Below are 21,856 nucleotides of genomic sequence, written 5' to 3'. Positions count from 1 at the left end.
GATCCTTGATCTGGTATCTATAGTTTGAGTTGTTCAAGATGGTAGAATTTGTCTTCAGGTATTCTAAGAAACCTGGTGTCTTGTTCCCAAGAACACGATCACATGATGGATGAACGAGCCACAGTGAAAACAGACTACTCAAGTGAAAAGAGCAACCTAACTTAACCCCAAAGTGAAGCTTACGTCTTTGTTACAAAGCATAAGAAGCGGTTTCTTGGTAATTTTTACTATTTTCCACCAAATAAATAACATTCTAAGTTGATTTAATATCACAGAGTGCTAAAAGAATACTCATATTACAAATTCAAGTATTATAAAAAGGTAAGTTACTCATGAAACTTAACACTGCAATATAGCTTCTGAATGCAGGTGTGAAATCTTCAGTTATATGATCATACATACTTGGAGAACAGGACCCCCAGTCATTGCATGCAATGGATGGCAGGTAAGTATGGAACTGTGCCATACTCTGACTCATAATAATTTTCAACAGGTATTTGCATTATTTACAAAAAGCTAATGAAATACCGCTTTTTAGACACCCATATTAATTTCTTCCTGCCCTTTTAAAAGTATTCTTCTTATTTTTATCATTATTATTATTATTATTATGCTCAGTACTACTACTGCAATTAAGACTTTTTTCAATACTGTATATATTCAAAGTATCAGTGACTTCAGAACAGCTTCATCTGATTTTTGCAGTCATAGAAAACTTAGCATTTCTGTGATACACATTGCAGATTATAAACAATACACAACTACTGATTTGATAAAAAAATCTTTAAATTATTTCCTCAGGGCTACAAAGGGGCTTGGTGTGTTACAAAGTCACAGAACAATTTTCTATGACTCCTTCATTTCTTAAAAATGAACATCCCTTCTCTTCCTGACTGTTTCATTCACTATTCACTCTCCAGTCTGTGCAGAAAATGTGACAAAAATGTCAGAGACAATGACTGTGCAAGTAGTGCCTGTACATTTCCCTAGGCAATATGTAAGAAGAACAGGGTATTGTGGGCAAAACCAGACAATCATAATGAGAAAATACCAAGTCCACAAAGTGCATTTAGAGAGGTAATTTAATCCCAGTATTTTCTTATTGATTGACTTCATGATCCTAAAGTGTGCTTTCAACATTGTTTGTTTGTGCAATTCATCACAGGAGAAAGCCTCTCATTTAAACTGCAATCTCCCACTTATTAGCTATGTTTGATATTCAACAATCAAAATTCAGCCTACATAAAGAAATGCTACATGAAGAAATAAATTTTTGAGAATAATCATAAAGGCAGTGTTCCACGGGCAACGACTTGGATAGAAATGCAGTATTAATACAGAGCATTGAGGACAGAGAGCTTTGAGAGAGTTTCTGGAGTTAATGATCTATTGTTCTCTAGCTCCTTTACCTGAACATTCCATGTATACCCGTGTTTACCTCACAACTGCTTAGGCTTAGACTCCTGACCATTCATCAGGTTAAACTCTGAGTAAGAGAAACACTTGAGGAGCATAAAAACCAAAAGCCTTCCTTGATTCAGCTAGTTTGGAGTAATTTATAAAGCAAGGCAAAAAAATCAAAATTTCTCTGTCCTAGTAAAGGCTGTGGATGAACATTGCAGGCATCAGTCCTTTACAGCTAGCTAGAGCAACACAACACACAGATAACATTTGAAAAGTAGATTACCTGTTGAGAACACACAAAAGAAGGAACTCATGGGAGGAATAGCATTGTATCTCAAAGGAGCATAGGATTAAATTTTTTAAAAGTTGGTTGTTTTTTGAGCAGTAACAAGAATGAAACCTGGTCTGATATATCAGGTTGACATACATATCAATTCTTTGACTTCTAAAAAGATGCAACTTCACACTAGTCTTTTACCTACATACCATCTTTTTCTACACTGGCTTCCACAAAATTTAGACAAATATCTTCAGGGTAGCCTGCAATTAATTTGATCAGCCTTTGCCAAAGGCTGCTGGGGGAGAAGGTACCCTGAAAAAAGAAGTAATCCATCTTATCTCCAAAAGAAATGAGGCTTGTTGTGTAGTCAGACTGAAAAAAAAACAGTTGTGCAGCACTGCTGGAAGCCATCAAATCTAAGAGAATAAAATATTACAGGATTGATTTTCTAAAGTATTAAAAGCTACAAAATATCAATGGGATTTATTTTTACCTATAGTTAGCAGACAAGAATCAGACCACAAAGACTCTAAGCTACTTTCAAGACAACTTCATGTACCAGTAAACCAAACCACAGAGAGGAGAAAGAGCTCAAATATCTCTTGAGAAGGAACTTCTCATGCTTCTCAATAAGAGGCATAATAGAGTAGCCTGGGATCAATGACCACACAAATAACTGAATTTAGTATAGATATAAATGGATTCCCAGCGTAAAGCAATGCTGGAGGTTTCAGACACCAGGCATGAATATTTAAACAGGTTTTTTAAATTATGTAATAGGAAAAAGTAGCACAGAACATGTCTGAGGAATCTTTAGACCCCATACTTCCTACATTGTCTCCTAAAACCATATATCCTGCTAACATGGGTAAGTAAAAAAAAAAAAAAAAATAGATGGTGAAATGCATTAGAAGTACACATGGCAGAAGCAAGTAAATATGATCTCAGTCACATAAGAATTTCAGAGAAAGAATATCAAAACAAAATACAGTTATTAGATGAAGAAAGTATACAGAATTATGGACCGAGTATGGAGTATTCCAGTAAGAGTTAAATGTCAAATGATTTAGATTAGATACATTACTAAGTTCTTCTTTTATTAATTAGAAAAAAAAAATTGGAAAAAGATAAAGAAAATAGATATCAACTAGTAGCTAAGAAGTAAGAGGAGGTACACTTATTAACAGACAAAAGAATATTATAGTATCTACATATAAAACATTCCAAGTCATACACGACTGTGAAACTGTGGAACAGCGAAAGCAAATCCAAACCACCTTCACAAGCTATTTGTAAAAACTGCTGAAAGATTAACTGGCATCAGAAATATGGATAAATGTAGCATAAGTTAATAATAACTTATGTAGAAAGGTGACAAACTCCAAACCTGGAAATTATGGAAACTTCCCTGATGTAAAGTTAATGCCAACAGTTTATATACTAAAATCATACTTGGAAGCAAAATCAGACACTGAAAAAACATAAAATGGTGAACTACAAACATTATCACTGATAATCTTACAAGAATAATTCTTGCTAAACAACCTTTTAAAATAGCTATAATATTAACTTATGAATGGATAAATTCTTTATGAAAGTCTTTCCTTTTCTTTGCCTCAGCAAACACAATTGTATTTGTACACAGAGCCAATACAACTGCATTTTAGTTACGCACATGATACTTCCATCTGCCAATATCAGACTTGAGAAAACCATAATTTCCTTAAAACTGTTCAAAGGACTTATACACAGTGGAAAACATGCACCAGAGAAGCTGGAAGTAACTATGCTACTCCTAATTTCTATGAAGCAGGTTTGCCCTGTTTCTTGGCAACTGTACCATTAGCTACATTTAAAAGCATGGACAATTCAGGACAGTGGGTTAATGCTTCCTTTTTAAGATTTCTTTAATACACATTACTATGCTCAGACCTCAAGTATTATAACAGCACCAATAGCTGAAATAAATTTGCTGTTGGGTTACACGCATCCAAACGTCAAGTAATGAATGGTGGAACTGCAACTCTTTTCTAGGCAATCACCTATATTAGTAATGAAATATCTCTACTTTTCCTATATATCAAAAGGTCACAGGGATGCTTTACTTTCTGCTGGATTGTAACACAAGCAGACTTGTTACCATTTTTCCATAGAACTTGCAGGAAAAAATAAATGAGCTGTTTCAGGCTTATTATAATTATTCATTCATGAAATATCATTTCTCTAGATAAGCTTGATGCTGAAGTCTTAGCCACATCTCCTTTTTCTTTATGCTGGATTTCACCTGTTGAACCACCAGAATGCAGTTATCTGCATCTCTACCCCCCTCACTGCACAAGAGAATTTTTGAAACAATAAATCTGCCCTCATCTACCCCGCATGTGCTGCAGAATCAGGCAACAGCAACAGAGAAAACAAGAATTGGAGAGGATGAGTTTGTAACACTGAACAAAATGTTAAGAATTTTTATAGATTTTGGGCAGAAACTACCATTATGATTTTTTTCCTGAGAAATGCTGATTCTGCAAATGAGTAAGATTATTTTGTTCCACATTTTTTATGTGCAAACCATCCACCCAGTACACTTCAAACTGGTTGCTGCAACAGAAGGAAACTGTGTTATTGAAAAAGGCCCCTTGGAGCACGAAGGTGAGCCAGATTCATTAGCAGTCCCTCTGCCCAGAGGAAGGTCACCTCTAGTGAATAGATTTCTCCCTTTAGGCTTTTTTTCTTACTATTTTCAGAATTATTACTCATATTGAACTTGCAGCCATCTGTCTACACATGTGGCATTATAAACAGGGGGAAGAAAACGTTTGTTTTACCTTCACAAGACAGGCCGTGAGAAGTGACTCCAGAGAGGCTCTCTCTACACACGTTACAGAAGGTGGGTCGGGCATGGGAGCAGGCGTACCAGTTATGCATCCCTGAGAAATGTTCCACATTAAACTGTGCGGTCTAGTAAAGGAGAAGTTAAGACAAATTTGCAAGTACAGAACACAGCTACGGTGACTGAAATTATGTACGGTTCCATATTACAGGGGACAACAACGCAATGTTCATCAAAAGTATTTTCCAGAGGATATTTAGCCTGCTCTCCCTCCAAAATTCTAAACAAAAGTATGATAATAAGCTCTCATTTTGCTAGTGAAGTTCTTAATATGAAGCTTCACTCTGACATGAGACACACTTTCCACACTAAGGAGGGTGAATACTCCAGTTCTGTGTCCTGTAGCTTGACCTGTTGAGCTAGAATAGGTTCCACCAAGAGGGATGTCAGCTTACCTCATAGTGTTCTCTGGACTGAACAGACTTCAGAGAGCTTATCCAGTCCTCCATTTCTTTTCTGTTCTCAGCACACAGTATTAGCCTCCGAAATGGAGTGATTATCTGAAAAAGATAACACATATCGATTAATACAGATAGTAAAAATCATGATAATGTACTCTTTCCTGTGAGATGATGTGACACACCCTATATCACAAGATATTAAATGCTTTAAAATATTTTCTTTAATGCACTACCAGCAACAAAAGGCTTTGCTTTTCCTTTTTCAGTTCCCAAAATTCAAATCAGCCTTTGGTATACGTCTCTAGACTCTACATTGATCATTCCCCCTTCTCAGCTCTTTGTCTATCCACTGAGATTTAAATACTCAAATGGCAGGCACTGAAACTGCTAAAACAGCCATTCTGGAAATTACTAATTGCCTAAGACTGCAATCCTATTTCATAACAGCATTATAGCAACTGCAAGGTCCATTCCAATGGCCAGAGACAAAACCATATCAAAATCGAAATCCTGCAAGTCTTAAACAACAACAAAAGCTGTCATCATATTTCTCTATCTTGGATATTGATATTAAATTTACACAAATTTATACCTATAAAAATTTAAAACAGAACTTTCTATATCAAACTCAGTATAAGAACACATACAAATCTTTAGAAAAATACACAGAGGACAAAAACAAACAACTGAAATCATATCCTACTAGGATGGTTGAATGAACTCCTGGAACAAGTCAATGCTGGGGATTTTTCAGTGGTCTGGAATAGGGTTCTAGAAATCTGAAAATACTGTATCAAGGAAGTTCAAAATATAAGCTGCTCTCCTCTCTCCCTAAACAGTAGAAGAACAATCAAAATAACAGGAAGGCAGCAGAAACTATCAGCTAACTCCCACTGAAATTATTTTAAGCACTGCACTAAAATAGACAAAGCAGTTAGTGACATAGCAAAGAATTTAAAACAAAGTAAGTACAAGAAATTTAAGGAGAGTTATTTTTTTTGTTGCAGGAAGTCTGAAAAATAAAGTTAAATCCTGTATCAGTCTTTAGCATAAATCTGTTGCATAGTATGTACCACCAACACCTGCAAATTACTTAAGTAAAACAAAGAAAGGACCACCAAAAAATGATAGCTCTGAGTATTCTTTTAAACGCTACAAGCTAGACATTGCAACATTTGCACAATATTAGTAAACACTTATCCACAGTTGCATTTACTTACCCAATCTCGGCTGTAAATAGTCTCTAGCCTTGATTTGTCCTATCCACTTCTTCATTAAACTGAACTGCACTTTAACATATCTCAGAGGCGACGTAAGTGAAGTGCAGCAAGCTGCAAGTCACATGGAGGGGAGGCAAAAACCCTGTAGGCTTGCTTTTGTTTTTAATTTTTTTTCCTTCCTCCTTTTTTTTTCTTTTTGATGTAATCACTTCACATGGAACAGAATAGTTTTCTGGTTTCTGTTTCCTTCAATCTTGCTTAAGCATTTTAATAAGGTTTATTAGTAGCTCTCCATGGCTCTTCCTAAAGAACAGTTTATGCAAAGAGCAATTCTTCTCTCATTAGTTTGGAGCCAAACAGACGCTTTATTACTTCAAAATGTTTTTCTAGGCCAGGTCATCAAATGAAGCCCAGAAAAGTCATTAAATCATAATATAACCCTGGCTCCAACAACAATCTGCATTCTGCTGGAATTTCCAGGTTTCAGTGGACTCAAAAATCTTATTTGTGCAAATACACACCACAGATTATTTGCTATTATATAGCAGGACATCGTAATATGGATTAAGTAATCTAAGTTCACTCAAGACTCTGCACTTTGCGTCCATCCTTCCACCATGGTCATTATTGATTCTAACCTGTAACCTGATGTTGTGAAATGCCACTAAGCAATAACATGCATTTATTGCTGAAAACTCCTAACTATTTTGATCTTTTAAAGTAATATTTACTTAAATTACTCACGTCTTCAATACTACTGGACACAGAAAAGTAAGGTGCATCCCTCTAGCCTCCCCTCTCAAAATTAAGGCCCTACTTCAGTTGTTCAAACCTTATTTGCATTTATACAGAAGGCATGCTTTCTTTTGAATGCTTACACAGTGTTAAGATCAACTAACTTAAGTGGAATGTTTAAAGTGCATTCATTGAAGACAGTTGAACCTGTATACAGACATAATCAAAATCAAATGGATGTAGTTATCCTTAAAGCTATTTTCCCAACATGTAAATTTGGATTTTACTAGTAATCTTATCTCATTGCATGTATTCATATTTGAAGTCCTGTATATTCTCTTCTACAAACCCAAGTCAGTATCTTTTCTTCAATTACATATTACCTTTTTTAAAGCTCTCTGCTCCAAATATTATTATTTATATATCACTCTAAATATGCTAAACTCTAAACAGACAAGAAGAAATTGTATAATACAATGCAAAGGACGTGTTAAAGGAACCACTGGAAGACCACTGATGTAACATAAGAATAAGAAAGCTCCTCAATCTTGAGGGGACTCAGGTGCTAATGGTTCATATGCTGACAAAGCAGGAGACAAATCAAGAAAGACGAAGACAGTCAAAGGGCCTTAAAAATAAATAAATAAAGCAGATTTAATTTAGATTATTAAGTTACTTTGAAAATTTTCACCATTGTCAAGTAGCCAAGAAGTCATTGCTGATTTTGGAAAAGAGAGTTACCAAAGGCAAATATTGCAGTATATTGGAAAGTAATGAAATAGAGGTAGTAGGAATAAAAAACACTTTTAACGCAGTACTTATTGGGAAAGAGTGAGCATATACTGTCTTAAAAGTTGAAGGCAAACAACACAAGTCCTAAAACATCTCAAGGAATAAAAAAGGTCTGAATAGGAAGAAAAATGGCCCATTACTGGAATAATGTTCCTGCTCTGTTCAGAAAATTATGGGACTTTTTTTGAGTGAGGAATGAAGGAGACAAAAGGAGGTCCGTCACCACATAGGTCTTGCCATAAATTGGGATTTTCACACAAGCTACAATAATTTGGCTTCTCAAAATATACACATCCTCATATATACATATGTATACAGACATCTTGAAATTACTTCGATGAAATTTACACAGTCAAGTGTAAATTGAACAAGTTTAATATCTTGAAAGGAAACAAAATTGCCATCAAATTCAGTGTAATTTTGAAAGCACTTTCTATTTACAACGGGCATAATTTTACCAATAACATTCTATATGCCTTCAGGCAAATGGATTTAGACTTACAATCTGTAAAATAAAATCATAGAGAGTTCAACAGAGGTCTATTGCCTAATTTTTAATATATTTTGTACTATCAGCAATATGTAAGAAAATACAGTTTTCAAACCTTGGTGGCTCCATTTCTGGTTTCTTTTATTAATTAAAAAATACAGACACTGTATTTGCTAATCAAGAAAACAATGGTCTACATCTAAGCAGCAACAAAGCAGCTATTGTAAAGCACTCTGCTTCCTGCAACATGATATTTGCATTAAGGCACCTTCAGCTACTCTGAACCATTATCAGGCATTACACTAATAGCACTTTGTATGGCTGATCTTGAATTAAATTAGTAATGTTGGAACATCACTTAGAATCTGAAAGGGGTGGGGAAATGGTTCCTGTTCTTTGGACAGATACTTTTAAAATATCTTTCTGGAAATAATGAAGAAAGGGTGATACAGAGAGAGCATCCCAACACTTCTCTTAGGGACTGCATTCAGTGCTTGGGGCAGGAACATAACAGATTAAATGCTTTGTAACTTCTCTGTGCTTATGGACATTGCTGAGTCAGTACTGGCAAATAGTAGGATAACACATTATGCCTCCTTTGCTTTCTGTCTGCCCACCCCTCCATTCCCCTGTCCTTGGGGACAGAGGTGGGAGTAGACTGCTGGTATCATGGATGCTCCCGTACCTACCAGAAGTTGTCTGAAAAATCACAGTGCTAACAGTTGGACAACTTTCAGTACTTATAATTTCTTGGATTCCAGATACTACATAAATTATAACAGTACTGTCACCGTCAAAGGTGTAGTTAGTTGGTGCTTTACGGTGAATCGTCACGATTATTTTTCAAGATGAGTCAAGCCAGGCAAAAGTATAAATTACACAGAGAGCAGAGGATTTAAAAGTGAGGCAAATAATAAATGGCTATTATATTTGCCTGAGTACAATACAGAATTTATAATCAGAACAATTAGCTCTGTCTACTCCACTAAAATGCTGCTTCCCTCTTTTTTCTGGCCTTCTCCTATTTCACCGTTGCCAAGCTCACAATTATTGAAGTAATGTGAGGTTTTGGCCCCCACAGTAAAAACTCTTACCAGGGGGAACAAAAGGGTTAGTCCCACACAGCATCTCCTGCACCAGTACACCAGAACAAGTGGGCTTAGATAGAAGGCAGGACAAAAATGGTTATTCCACTGAAAAAGGTAAAAGGTCTATTGTGACTTTATTCTGCCCTGATGAGGCCTCACCTGGAGTGCTGTGCCCAGTTATTGGCTCCTCAGTACAACAGATACATGGACATACTGTATACAGTCCAGGGAAGTACCACAAAGATGATGAAGGAACTGGAGTATGTGACATGTGAGGAGAGCCTGAGAGAGCTAGGGACTGTTTAGCCTAAAGAACAGAAGGCACAGGGGGATCTTATACACATAAATCCCTGAAGGGAAGGTGCAGAGAACTGAGTCAGGCTCTTTCCAGTGGTGCACAGTGAAAAGTTAAGAGGCAGTGGGCACAACCTGAAACACAGAAGTCTCTCTGTAAACATCAGGAATGTTTTACAATGAGGGTGACTGAGCACTGGCACAGGTTGCTCAAGGCACTTGTGAAATCTCCTTCCTTGGTGATACTGAAAAGCCATCTAGATCTGGGCAGCCTGGTCTAGGTCGCCCTGCTTCAGCAGAAAGGATGGACCAGATGACCTCCAGAAGTCCCTTCCAACCCCCAAATTACAATGTGATTCTGTGAAAAGAGAATCCACGTAAATCAAGTAATCCTGTTACAACATGTCCAGCCTTGAACTGCAAAAGTATCCAGCAAAGGTCGATTTGTCAGAAATCCAGTTCCCCAGATCTGACCTCATGTATTCAATGTCAACCAACTTCGAACAGAAAAAGATTATTCCTGCAGAAGCATAACTTTATAAAGAGACAGTTACAAGAAGCAGGGTAGGAAAGTTCCATGAATTTGGATTGAAGAATTAGAAATTCATTTTATATCAGCATTTAAATATTGCTAAACTAATAAGCCATTCTTGTAAATGCAAACTGGAAACTGCTATATATAGTTTAAGGCCTGCATGTTTCTTTAAAGTCCTTACATAAAGATTTGTTAAGCCCATTACTCAGCACTGCTGTGCCCTTAGCTCTGGCTTCACCAGCTCATTACACATCTGTGAGATGGGATGGCTTCTGTGCTTTAAGGAAAGCATTTAGTTATATATTTAATGGCATTAGGTGCAAATGTATACAAAACAAAACAGCAAGTGACTATTTTTTTTGTCTGTAATAACAGATGCCTGTTTAAACATGATCCAGCTGCCTGAAGCCAGGGATCCTTATTCACTAGGAACAGGAAATTTAGTCAAAGTTTACACCAGTGGCTTTATTTATAAAATTATTTGGTATACAGGCACTACAGTGAGGGATACTTTCTAAGGTTTCCCCAGGTATTTTAACCACTTTTAAAGCAAGAAGAGAAAGAAACATCAGAGAATATAAAACTGCAGGAAGAATGAAATCTGGCAATCCTCAGTGTTTATTCTCCACACATCCCAACTGCTTCATGAGTGAAAAAGAGAAATTTTCTGCAAGCTATTTTTGAAAAATTTCTGCTAAGCATGAAATCTGTGGAAAACAAGCTCCAGGCAAATGTAACCAGAATGAAAATGTACAATAGAGTCCAGAATGGTCCCATTTTTAAGCATCCTCTTGTCTTCCTCTTCTGAAAAGTGTTCAGCTTTCTTGTAACAGATCAGTCTCAAGTGATTCATCTATGGACTTTACCCTCATACCTGAAATGCTTTATTGCTTTTTCATAATGAAACTTAAAGGTTCAACAGCTCCAGACACTCTAGGGAAAGGGAGTCAGTGCATCAAGTCAGAGATAAGGAGCTTAAAATTTGAAAGTCACACCCAAAGCTACTCAAAGAGCTCTCAGCTTCATTACATTGTTTTGTCACTGTCAGAGGGTGGGGGGAATATGAGCAAGTGCTAAATGGAGGAAAAAACCCTAAGTGCATCAAAAGCACACACTAATTGCTTTTGTCTAATTTTTTCTTTCCTCACATATTAATTTGCTATTTCAGTTTTTGTTTTGTTTCTAAGTTGCCTGAATATTGGGGAAAAAATAAATAAAAAAAACCCAAAAGAAAAACCAACCCTGAGTGGAAAATTGAACAAAATGGAATACAAAGCACTTCCCTTCTCTTTTTGTGGTTTGAGTATTGGTAGGGCTGGGAGCACCAAAAAGCCTTCATTACTTAGAGGCTAATCACGATCTGTGTGAAACAGCAGACAGTTCACAACTAGGGAAAAACCATATCAGTTCCAAGAGTTAGCTACCTATGCAAAGCTGAGTCATGCTGATGAAGCTAGCACAGAAACTTGAGCCATTTTTCAGCGATATCCTACCTCCTGGAGATAACAAGAGACCCCGGGCTCTGTCAGTCTGCACTAGACTGCAAACAGGGCACGGAGAATGTCTGGATATGCCATTCCCCCATCTGGAAACACTGCCATGCACTGACCCTTCTGAAAATCTAAGGGCAAAACTTAAAACACAATGCCTCTGAGAGTGGGATTCAGCTCACAGAGGAAGGTACTTAAAGACAAGACATCTGCAAATGTGTATGAACTCCCACTATCATCAATATATACTGTTAACAACATCAACACACAACTGGAATGCAAAGGAAATTTCAAAACATACCCAAACCCAGGAGATTATTGCACATTCAAAGGATAAAAAACAGAAGCATGTTTCCAAACACAAATCCATTCCTTTCATGTCCCTGTGGTTTATTAAAGGGAAAAGTCAAGCAAGAATATCTCCCTTCAAGGGAACATCAACAGAGACTATATATAGACACTTACTCAAAATAGATTTTTACAAAGAAAAAAAACCTGCAGATAGCTGTGCTCCAGAGTATTCGTACAGAGCAAACCAGAAAGGTTAATCTATCCAGGCTACAAACAAGGCAGTGAAAAAAGCTTGCTTAGCAATAACTCAAACCAGAGGAACCTGGTTCAGTTTCAGACCTCAAGTCTGAGACAAGCCAAGGCTTTGAGGGTGGTTGCTAAGCCCATAATCCCAGGGTCTCCCAATACAGGAGCAGGAGGATGATTTCACCAAACTAAATAAATAAGTAAGACAGTGAAAGAAAAGCAGCAGAAACCAGAAAAAGTCCCTGTAACCCTTAGGTGAGTGTCCCTTAGGAAAAAATAACAGGTTTGAGGTTATCAGTAAAGAAACCCATCTCCTGATGTCCACTGAGATGGAACTGCAGTAAATTGGATTTTGTAAACATGCAAGACAACAGCAGAGAAATACTTCCATTGGCATCCATAAGCTTTCTGTACTTAAATAAAGCTCAAGACCTTGAACTTTAGGACAATCAAGAGTGAGTAATAAAACTGAATTGATATTATTTAAATAAGGAAAATTGATGTTATTTAAATAAGGAAAAAAGGCCTGAGTTTTAGGATACTTATTCACAGCTTTAGGGATATCTGTCTTTGTCTCTGCTATTTGAAAAGAAAGAAGACTGAAGTGCCCAAACATAAAGATGAAAGGTTTTAAACCCCTTTGGGAAAAGACTCTTCTCATTTCCTCCTAATTTGGCTTGGGGGAGGTTAAGCAGTTCTCATATTCCCTGAAGTTCTTTTAGTCCCTAAAGAAAAGTCTCAAATAACTCTGAAAAAATCTGAGTGGCAGGAAAGCAAGCAAAATATGTTCAAGTCCAGAGAATATAACACTATCCCTGAAACATACTGGAAAAGTCTGGCAACACATTCTGTTTTCCAAGCCTAGAGTGAATATTAGAAGTTAATTCCCTAAAATCAATTAGAAGCAGCTAATCTCAATGACAAGCAGAGAGCCAACTGATGTTGGAAGCAGCAGGACTGCAATAAGCTGCTAGAAAGCAATTCGCCTTTCAGGACCATTGAAATACTCAACTTGAAATTCTGATGAATCGCAAGAATTGAGTTTCCAGTGCAACTGGGCAACCTCCCATTAAAAACAGCAGCTGTACAGGAGGATTCAAAGATGAAAAGAATTACTTTATCCTTTAAGCTGGTTCCACATAAATGATATGCCAATAAACTTTACATCCCCAGCCAAGACATAAGATATGCTACATTGAGAAATATGGATAGGAAATAAGGCAATCAGGTCTGGAAGAAAACAATACAAACTAGAAGAAAACCATATAAATTTTAACCATACTTGAAGCACTATTTGGCCTCATTAACCTATAAAAAAAACTTAACCATTTAAAAATAATAGGTCAAAGGAAAATCAGCAAAAACAAATGTTTAGTTTTTTCAAAACTAATCCAAATCTATAGAATATCAAGAAAAGCACAGACAAATGCATACAGATTTGTGTGTTTGATTGTGTAAAAACATATTAAGCAGAATCCTCTACTTTCAGGTCAAAATGAACTGGTCTCACCAAAAGCGTGGAAATTAGAGAAAAAAAACCACTAAGGTTTTGTAAAAAAATTACATTCAGGGACTAACTTTGATGAAATGACATTAATTTTTTGTTTGGGTCTTTTTTTAATATAATATGAAAAAATACTTAAAAAAACCCAAAAACCCTAAAGGGATTAATTAAAGGGATCAATTTGAACTAAATTAAGTACTTCTGCTGAAAAAAGTTAAAACATCAGCCTGATCCATAATCATGTTTAGTTCAGTCACTGAACTGAAAAGACTCAGTATCTTTATTCCCGATCATGCAATGAGATGAAAAGTTAAGGGATGTAAAAAAGTAAGATGGATAAGAGGAATTTTTAATATGAGAAAAGATTAGTAGAAAATAAGCACCTTACTATTCTCTGATGAAAATTTGTGGTGTAATTCTTAAACCGGAAGAGGAGCGTAAAGTTGCAGTATAGCGATAAATATTCATTTACAGGCAGCACAAAATTTTGATTACTTACTTTCCCCCTTGATCTCCAAGGCACTTCAAAGTGAGCCAAGTAAGGTATTAAGCACACAGTACAGTGACTTGAAAAAATTCAGTGTTAGTAAAAACAAAGAAATACACACCACAGAAAAACAACAGAACCATAGATAAAGTATTTATGAATTACAGACAGCTCCACATTAATAGAAAAAGAATCTTAGTATAATATAGAGGTAACAAAAATGCATAATATGATGATGCTGCAGAAAACAGACAAAACATGGGATCCATAACCAATGTAAACAAGCATTAATTTATAAAATAATCCCAAATGTCTGTGATTTGTGCTTCAGAGAGTGTCAAACATGTCACTTCGCATACAAGATGATGCTGCAGAATAACAATCAGGAGAACAACAAGCATAGGAAAGAGTATAGAAAAATATTTACAAATATTATTTACCTTGGCAATTAGTCAAATCAGGATGAGGTAATAAAAAATATAAAATGCAAAAGCCAAATGGTTTATAGGTTTCTGCTGTCTTCATGTCATAACATTAGGTGAGAATACTTCATCAAAGCCCAGCACATTAGGAGTTTTCTCCAAGGAATTATTTGTCCATCCAATAAATAATTAGGACTCTATATGGTCTGCAGCATTGCTAAACCCAATAAATCAGCAAAAATTATTATAGTAGACATTTTTGCAAGCATATCCAGAATCCTAGTAATCAGTGTTATTAACTGGAATATAAAGTCTCTTTTCCAGCCAATTTCTAATTACTAAGAATCGCAGCAGGTTTTCCAGGACAGTAGATCTGCCTACTGCAGCTTCCTCCCTCTCAAGATGACAACTTTCATAAGATGTATATTCCACAAAAAGCCGTTGATTCAGCACCTAATTCAGAAAGCTGAATTAGGTGCCCTGGATGACAAAGCTCCTATTGTAGCTCAGAGAGAGTTAGTTACTAATCAGTGGAGTCTAAACTGAACTGAGTAACTAGAGAAATATGCTTTAAAGAGCTATTAATCTTATCTTAGATACCTAAATTTAGGAGCCTATGAACCCATCAGGTCCCACACTGAAGTTAGGGCAAGCTGAATCCCCATCCTGATTACCCTAAAGTACGTTATTCCTGGAGGGCACCTTCCAGAATGACAGTGAAATTATTTCCTCTTTTACTCTCAGATGCAATTAAATAACAGAATTAATCTAGCCAGAATTTTCACTTTCCTAAATAAACATATAGTAAGAAATTGAGTGTCTATGGTTTTATATAATTCTTAGATGCACTAGAAGTTGACCTAACCCAAATCAAATGTCTAAAGCCAGCTGTACAAAGCAGTGCCTCAAAACCAGTATTTCTACCATAAAATTATTATTTTCCATCTTTTTACCACCAAAAAACCCATAACTGAATTAAATGTTTCAAACAAGAGTTCAGATGGATTAAATACAGGTGCTGTCACATGATGCCTGTGCATTTAACTTGGGACTCTAGGATAGATTTATAATAAGCCAGGGCATTTTATAGAACCATGTGGGCTCAACAACTGAAAGGCAGTTGAGGAGGTTAACACCTCCAGATTTTCTTTTCCTTGTTAATGTGCATCAGTACCTCATCATCAAAAACAAGGCAGAGGTAGAAACCTAAGCCAAATGTCACCTTTTTTTCTTCCCATGGACTTGGGAGACTGGTACCTAACAAGACAGTAGGAAGAATCTGGCCTTGAGTGTCTTACATAAAGACTCTGAAGTCAAGGGACACCTTTTGTTCTATTTAATAACCTCTAGGTGAGGATGCTCAGAACTACAAAACACCTATAATCTCTTAAAAGACATCCCAGTGCAAGATTGTGCACTAGGAGATAATTGCTAGAAGTGAGTTGATTGTTCATTGAAAAGTAACATCATCAGCAATAAAGAAAAAAATGAAACAGATGATCTGATTTAAATTTACCAGCTCCTCATTTTAGAATCATAAAATCATAGAATAGATTGGGTTGGAAAAGACCTCCAAGATCATCAAGTCCAACCCCCGATCCAACTCTAATTACTATATCATGGCACTAAGGGCCATGTCCAATCTCTGTTTAAAAACCTCCAGGGATGGTGAATCCACCACCTCTCTGGGCAGGCAGTTCCAATGCCTGATCACCCTCTCTGTAAAGAATTTCTTCCTAACATCTAACCTAAACTTCCCCTGGCAGAGCTTGAGCCCATGTCCCCTTGTCCTGTTGTTGGTTGCCTGGGAGAAGAGACCAACCCCCACCTGGCTATAACTTCCCTTCAGGTAGTTGAAGAGAGTGATGAGGTCACCTCTAAGCCTTCTCTTCTCCAGAATAAACAACCCCAGCTCCCTCAGCCTCTCCTCATAGGACTTGTGCTCAAGTCCCTTCACCAGCCTGGTTGCTCTTCTCTGGACCCGCTCCAGCACCTCAATATCCTTTCTGAACTGAGGGGCCCAGAGCTGAACACAATACTCAAGGTGCGGCCTCACCAACGCAGAGTACAGGGGAAGGATCACTTCCCTGCTCCTGCTGGCCACACTGTTCCTGATCCAGGCCAGGATGCCATTGGCCTTCTTGGCCACCTGGGCACACTGCTGGCTCATGTTGAGCCTCCTGTCGATCACCACCTCCAGGTCCCTTTCCACCTGGGTGCTCTCCAGCCACTCTGTCCCCAGCCTGAAGCGCTGCAGGGGGTTGTTGTGGCCAAATTTTAATTAGCAGATATTTATTTATCTCAACTTTCCTCTTAAACTCAACTTGTTTGCAGTAAGAAAGGAAAAGTAATTCTGGTGAATAAACAGTGATATTTAGTTACATAAAATATTCTGCAACTTGTGCATTACAAATAAACTCAACCTTAAATCTGTGTGTTATGACTAATTTTAGGGCTTGAATTTTATCCAAAAAAAGACTATGGAAAATCTTGACACACACACCTCTGCCTCCAAACAGACAAACTAGAAAGGGCAAGAGAAGGCAAACAAGTAACTTCTACAAGCTGGGGGTAGGAAATTGAGGGGAGTGGGGGGACTTAAGTGAAATGACAAAAGTATTTGTAAAAAGAAAATAAAATAGTAATTTTAATATAAATATTTAAAGGTGTATTTTCCTGGAAAAATGGTCATTTGGCGTATATTCCATCTGCGTCAGTTTGTGTTAAAAATATTCTCTCTTGGGACAAAGAAACAAGAGGAGGACATTAACTAGAGAAGGCTAAAGTTAAGGATTTAATTTTTGCTTTCTTAACAAAGAGAATGCTAACAGAGTATCTAGAACATAAAAAAACCTCATAATTTTAAAAAAGGCAAGGATTCTCTTTTTAAGATTGAAGAAAATAAAAAGTAAAAAGAAATGTTTCTTTTTATTTATAAGGAGTATTGCTGGAAAACTAACCACCCACTCCACCCCCAATCCCGACTCCAACCCAGCGCAGGCGAGGTCAGAGATGTCGTACTTCACAGAACTATGTTGCTGGGAGACTGGGTTAGGCAAACACAAAGAAAGATGCCAAAAGATTAAGCAAAATGACGACTATTACCATATTTCACAGTCAAATCAGATGACTCTTCAATACAGGAGAGCTTAAATCTAAATAATTTTTCAAAATTAATTTGTAGACTCCTTAGAGAAAACATTGTTTGCCCTAAATTACCCAGGACGTGAAAATAAACAGTGTCAGCTGTTAAAGCTGTAGCCCCCGAGATTTCTTTTTTCACTACTGTCTTCTCCAGAATTCTAGATACTAGAATCATGCTTTTGATGAAGAATGAGATACTGAATGGGCCTAAAGGATTATAAACGATATCAAAACACCAAACCTTACACAAGGAAAAAAAAAAACGGGGGGGGGGGGAACCCTAAACATGCCACATTTCTGAAGAACAGAGCTTCTAGACAACAAAATCTTTTCAAAAGGCAAGCTAGTACCTTACACAGCCACCACCTGATCTGAGACCTTCTGTCAAAGTACTCTTTTTAGCTGCATTCTTCATCAGTAAAGAAGCTTAGATTTATACAACAAGACAGATTGTCCAGGCCAACTCGAGCACATCTTTGAAGTCTCTGACTACTTCAGTAGCTGTCTGGGAAGTACTAGAGTAAGGAAGACCTACAAAGCTTTCATGAGGCTTACATTTGACTGCCTTGGAGAAGAAAATACAAGACTGGTAATATAGACCACCTGTGGAATTAAAATTCTCAGGAAAATGGAAAATCAGCATTTTAATAGAGAATAATGGGATATGCAGGTTAAGAAAAAGGATGCCATTTCAGTCAGTGGGACAACTCAAGACCTTTAGAAGGTCAACTTTACCCCATGGTGTTCTTCATAACTAATTCTTGTTCAAAAAATATACTTTTCCAGAGGTTAAGAATCAGCTTACCTGAGAGTCAACTGTGTCAGACATTATCACTTAGTTCTAACAAAGTAGTTGAACAATAAATCTAAAACACCTGTGAACTTACAGAGGGAACTTATGAACACTATGTTTTTTACACCAGTATCAAAATCAAGGCATGACTGTAAGGACAGCTTTTCCACCTGACTTGGAAATACACAGGGGTATGACTGGCAACAAAAAAAATAAAATACACTTCAATATGACGGAAACCAAAAATGTTATGATAAAAAATTGAAACAAAAACACAATTACATTTGATTTAATTCAGCATGTCACCTCAAAGAAAAATGACATCACAAACGCAAGCTGTACTAGTAAGTACTATGAAAGTACTAATACTGAATCTTGCTGTATTTTTAATTCCTTATATCATTGTCTTTGAAAGAACTGTTATCTGACATTTCTGCTGAAAAAATCACTGAAATAAAATGTTCTATAGTTGATGTGGTACTGTTCTCATACATTATACCATTTCCAAATATAAGACATGTTATTTCCAAATGGAGGAAAATAAGCAATTGAGAGGATTCTTGATGTTCTTAGTAACAGTCTATCCATAGCTTTCAAGAGCAGTATTAAAATTGTTCCATACCGTGAAGCTGTTGTTGACATTCTTTGTGCTCGATTCAGCTACGCTGGCATCTGACAGGTCAACTTCATCAAATATTAGAGACTGTGAATGGTAAAGAACATAAAAGCATTAAATTTAGTCTGAGTCCGCTTTCAGGTATGCTCACAATATGTGCTTCGATTCCATTTTGTCCATTCAAATTAGAAAATAAAAATGGGAAAAAAAACACAGGGAACACACTGATGATGTGATATCCTTCATAGCTGGCCCCTAAATACAGTCCTATTTGCTATCTAAGGATACATGAGAGCATGAAAAAATGGCTCCAAAAATTATATTGCTTTAATACCTCTTTTAGAAGAAGGGGTTTCTTTAAAGTGATGCAGCTTTAGGGTGTCTACTGTGGTGTCAGAGGAACGAGATTCACACTTAGTAAAACATCAGATAATTGATCAGTATTAGGATGGAATTCCTGAAGAAATCTATGATACAGTATCCATACCAGAAAATGGAGCTCAAGGGCCTGAAGAGATCCCTTCCACTCCTTTGTTTGATGTTCCAACAAGACAAATATATGTCTACTGTAAACAACCCAGCCTCTGGCAAAGTATTAATTAGGCTCTATTATGCACATGATGGGTTTTGAAGCACAGAGGGGAACACAAACGACAATGCTTCTTTTTTAGCCCTATGCCATGGGAGGGAGAATCCATGCTGGGGGAGATCCAGCATGTCTGGATTCAACCTTACAGAGTATTTGCACTTTATTGTTATGAGTATTGCTAACTCTTAACACCTCTTTTTCTCATCTTTATTATAGAATCACAGAATGGTTTTGGTTGGAAGGGACCTTAAAGATCATCTAGTTCCAAGCCCCCCTGCCATGGTCCAAGTTGCTCAAAGCCCCATCCTTGAACACTTCCATGGATAGGGCATCCACACTTTCTATGGGCAACTTGTTCCAGTGTCTCACCAACCTCACTGTCAAGAATTTTTTCCTTGAATCTGATATTCAAATCCCTCCTCTTTCAGTTTAAAGCCATTCTCCCTTGTCCTATGTGCTTTTCAAAAGTCCCAGTTCCCCTGTAGCCCCTGTAGGTACTGGAAGGTTGCTGTAAGGTCCCCGGAGCTTGCTCTTCTCCAGGCTCAATAACCTGTCATGGTTTTGCTCAAGGTCTTGTCCCTGTGGTCCAGGCACTTGGCTAGGAGCCAAGTCCAACCTGGGACATAACCTCAGCTATTTCAGCCTGTCTTCATAAGAGAAGTGCTCCCAGCCCTCCAATCATCTTCGAGGCCCTCCTTTGGACACACTCCAATAGTTCCATGGCTCCCAAGATAGCAAGGACATACACCCAGAGTGTGCAAATAGCTCATATTCCTCATCTAACAGGGCAGGCTCACATTTTCAAAACAGCCCAGGATCATACTGTGTGTTGATGTTGCCTTTCTCAAAGCTCTTATCTGCCATGTTTATTCTCTATATAAACTGCTTGTGGTAGCACCAGGTGCAAAGGGGTGTGAAAACAGAGGTAACTTCAGCACTGGACTCATTGGAATGATGATACTTTTCCTGATTCGTTACAGCCACACAACTGTGCACCATGCAATTACAGTCCTGTAGTCCTTGAGAGAGAGATCTCTGTGCCTTAGAAAGAGATTTATTGAGAAGGCCAGGCTGTAAAACATGATGGAGACCCGAAGAACCTCACCTACAGCTCCAAACCCACAGGTAAAGGAAAGTAACACCCACAGCTATGGAATAGCAAAATCCAAGTCAGCCCAACAAGCCAAAATGCTTTGGTCTCAGCCTTGAGGGGGAGGAAGGAAATGCCTTTCAAAAAAGAGACAAGTATTCCCCTCTGCCCACCTCCAATTTTCCCACCAAATAAAATTCAATTGATGGAAAACAGCTTTTTCCCTTATATATCAGTTTTTGCAGATTTCAACAGTAATATGGGCATCAGGCTACAAGAGTTTTAATACTATTATTATTATAATAAAATGAATATAACAGTTTGAGGGATAACTTCTGAGCATTACGCAGTTTCTACTTTTTTAACTTTCTGAGAGCCATTCCCCCAAAAGAACCTCCAACTCCTTAAAATGAGTTTATTATTTGTCTGAATAGCCAAAAAGGTTAAAATAACTGTGATAAAGTTCATTTTGAAAAAATCAAGAGAAATCACCAATCTCCCTTAGTAAGGTTAATTTAACACGCTACATCTTATATACAGAAGTTTTAAAATAAATCCACCATGGACAAATCACTAAATTATTATTGTTGTTATTATTGAACTTACAAATCTAAACAAAATTAAGTTACATATGTATGGCATTAGATACTAACAACATACAATTACCTTTGAATCCTTAGCATAATAAAGGGTACGACCTCGAAGTTTGAAATAACGCTTTTTCCACCTTTGAAAAGAGCTGGTTTGCTTCAGCAGTAATCCTTCTTTTATACTTGTCTGAAAAATATTAAAATACAGAAGACAAGGTAAATACATATAGAAATAGCTACATATATAAAGTTACACTTTTCAAAATTTATGTTACACCTCATATAACATTTAAACTTGTATTTATTCGCATTAAATTGAGACTAATTCTCTGGACAACCAGATTTTGCATTGCTATTATTTAAACAATGACAATGCTGGCAAAATGCTAATTTAAAATGTAAACTGAAAAGGTAGTTGAGAGGTATATAATTATTGTGAAGACAAATACAAAAGAATTCAATTGT

At 36.9% G+C, this 21,856-nt stretch overlaps 1 protein-coding gene across 3 annotated transcripts in view; it reads right to left on the bottom strand.

Moving 5' to 3' along the window:
- DGKH (diacylglycerol kinase eta) overlaps positions 1-21,856 on the bottom strand; it is a 162,553-nt gene that overhangs the window by 56,219 nt on the left and 84,478 nt on the right. For 2 of the 3 annotated variants that reach the window (XM_050331892.1, XM_050331894.1), the window contains exons 3-6: positions 21,468-21,578; positions 19,129-19,209; positions 4,970-5,074; positions 4,510-4,642 (exon numbers count right to left, since the gene is read on the bottom strand). In XM_050331892.1, coding sequence (XP_050187849.1) covers positions 4,510-4,642; positions 4,970-5,074; positions 19,129-19,209; positions 21,468-21,578 — 430 coding nt within the window. Of the gene's footprint in view, positions 1-4,509; positions 4,643-4,969; positions 5,075-19,128; positions 19,210-21,467; positions 21,579-21,856 lie in introns of those variants that run through there. The other variant, XM_050331895.1, reaches the window with a different exon arrangement.

This window comes from Myiozetetes cayanensis, unplaced genomic scaffold, assembly GCF_022539395.1.
Source record: "Myiozetetes cayanensis isolate MyiCay16 unplaced genomic scaffold, myiCay2020 scf5-8, whole genome shotgun sequence".
Taxonomy (NCBI): Eukaryota; Metazoa; Chordata; class Aves; order Passeriformes; family Tyrannidae; genus Myiozetetes; species Myiozetetes cayanensis.
This window is presented reverse-complemented; position numbering and strand designations above follow the sequence as displayed.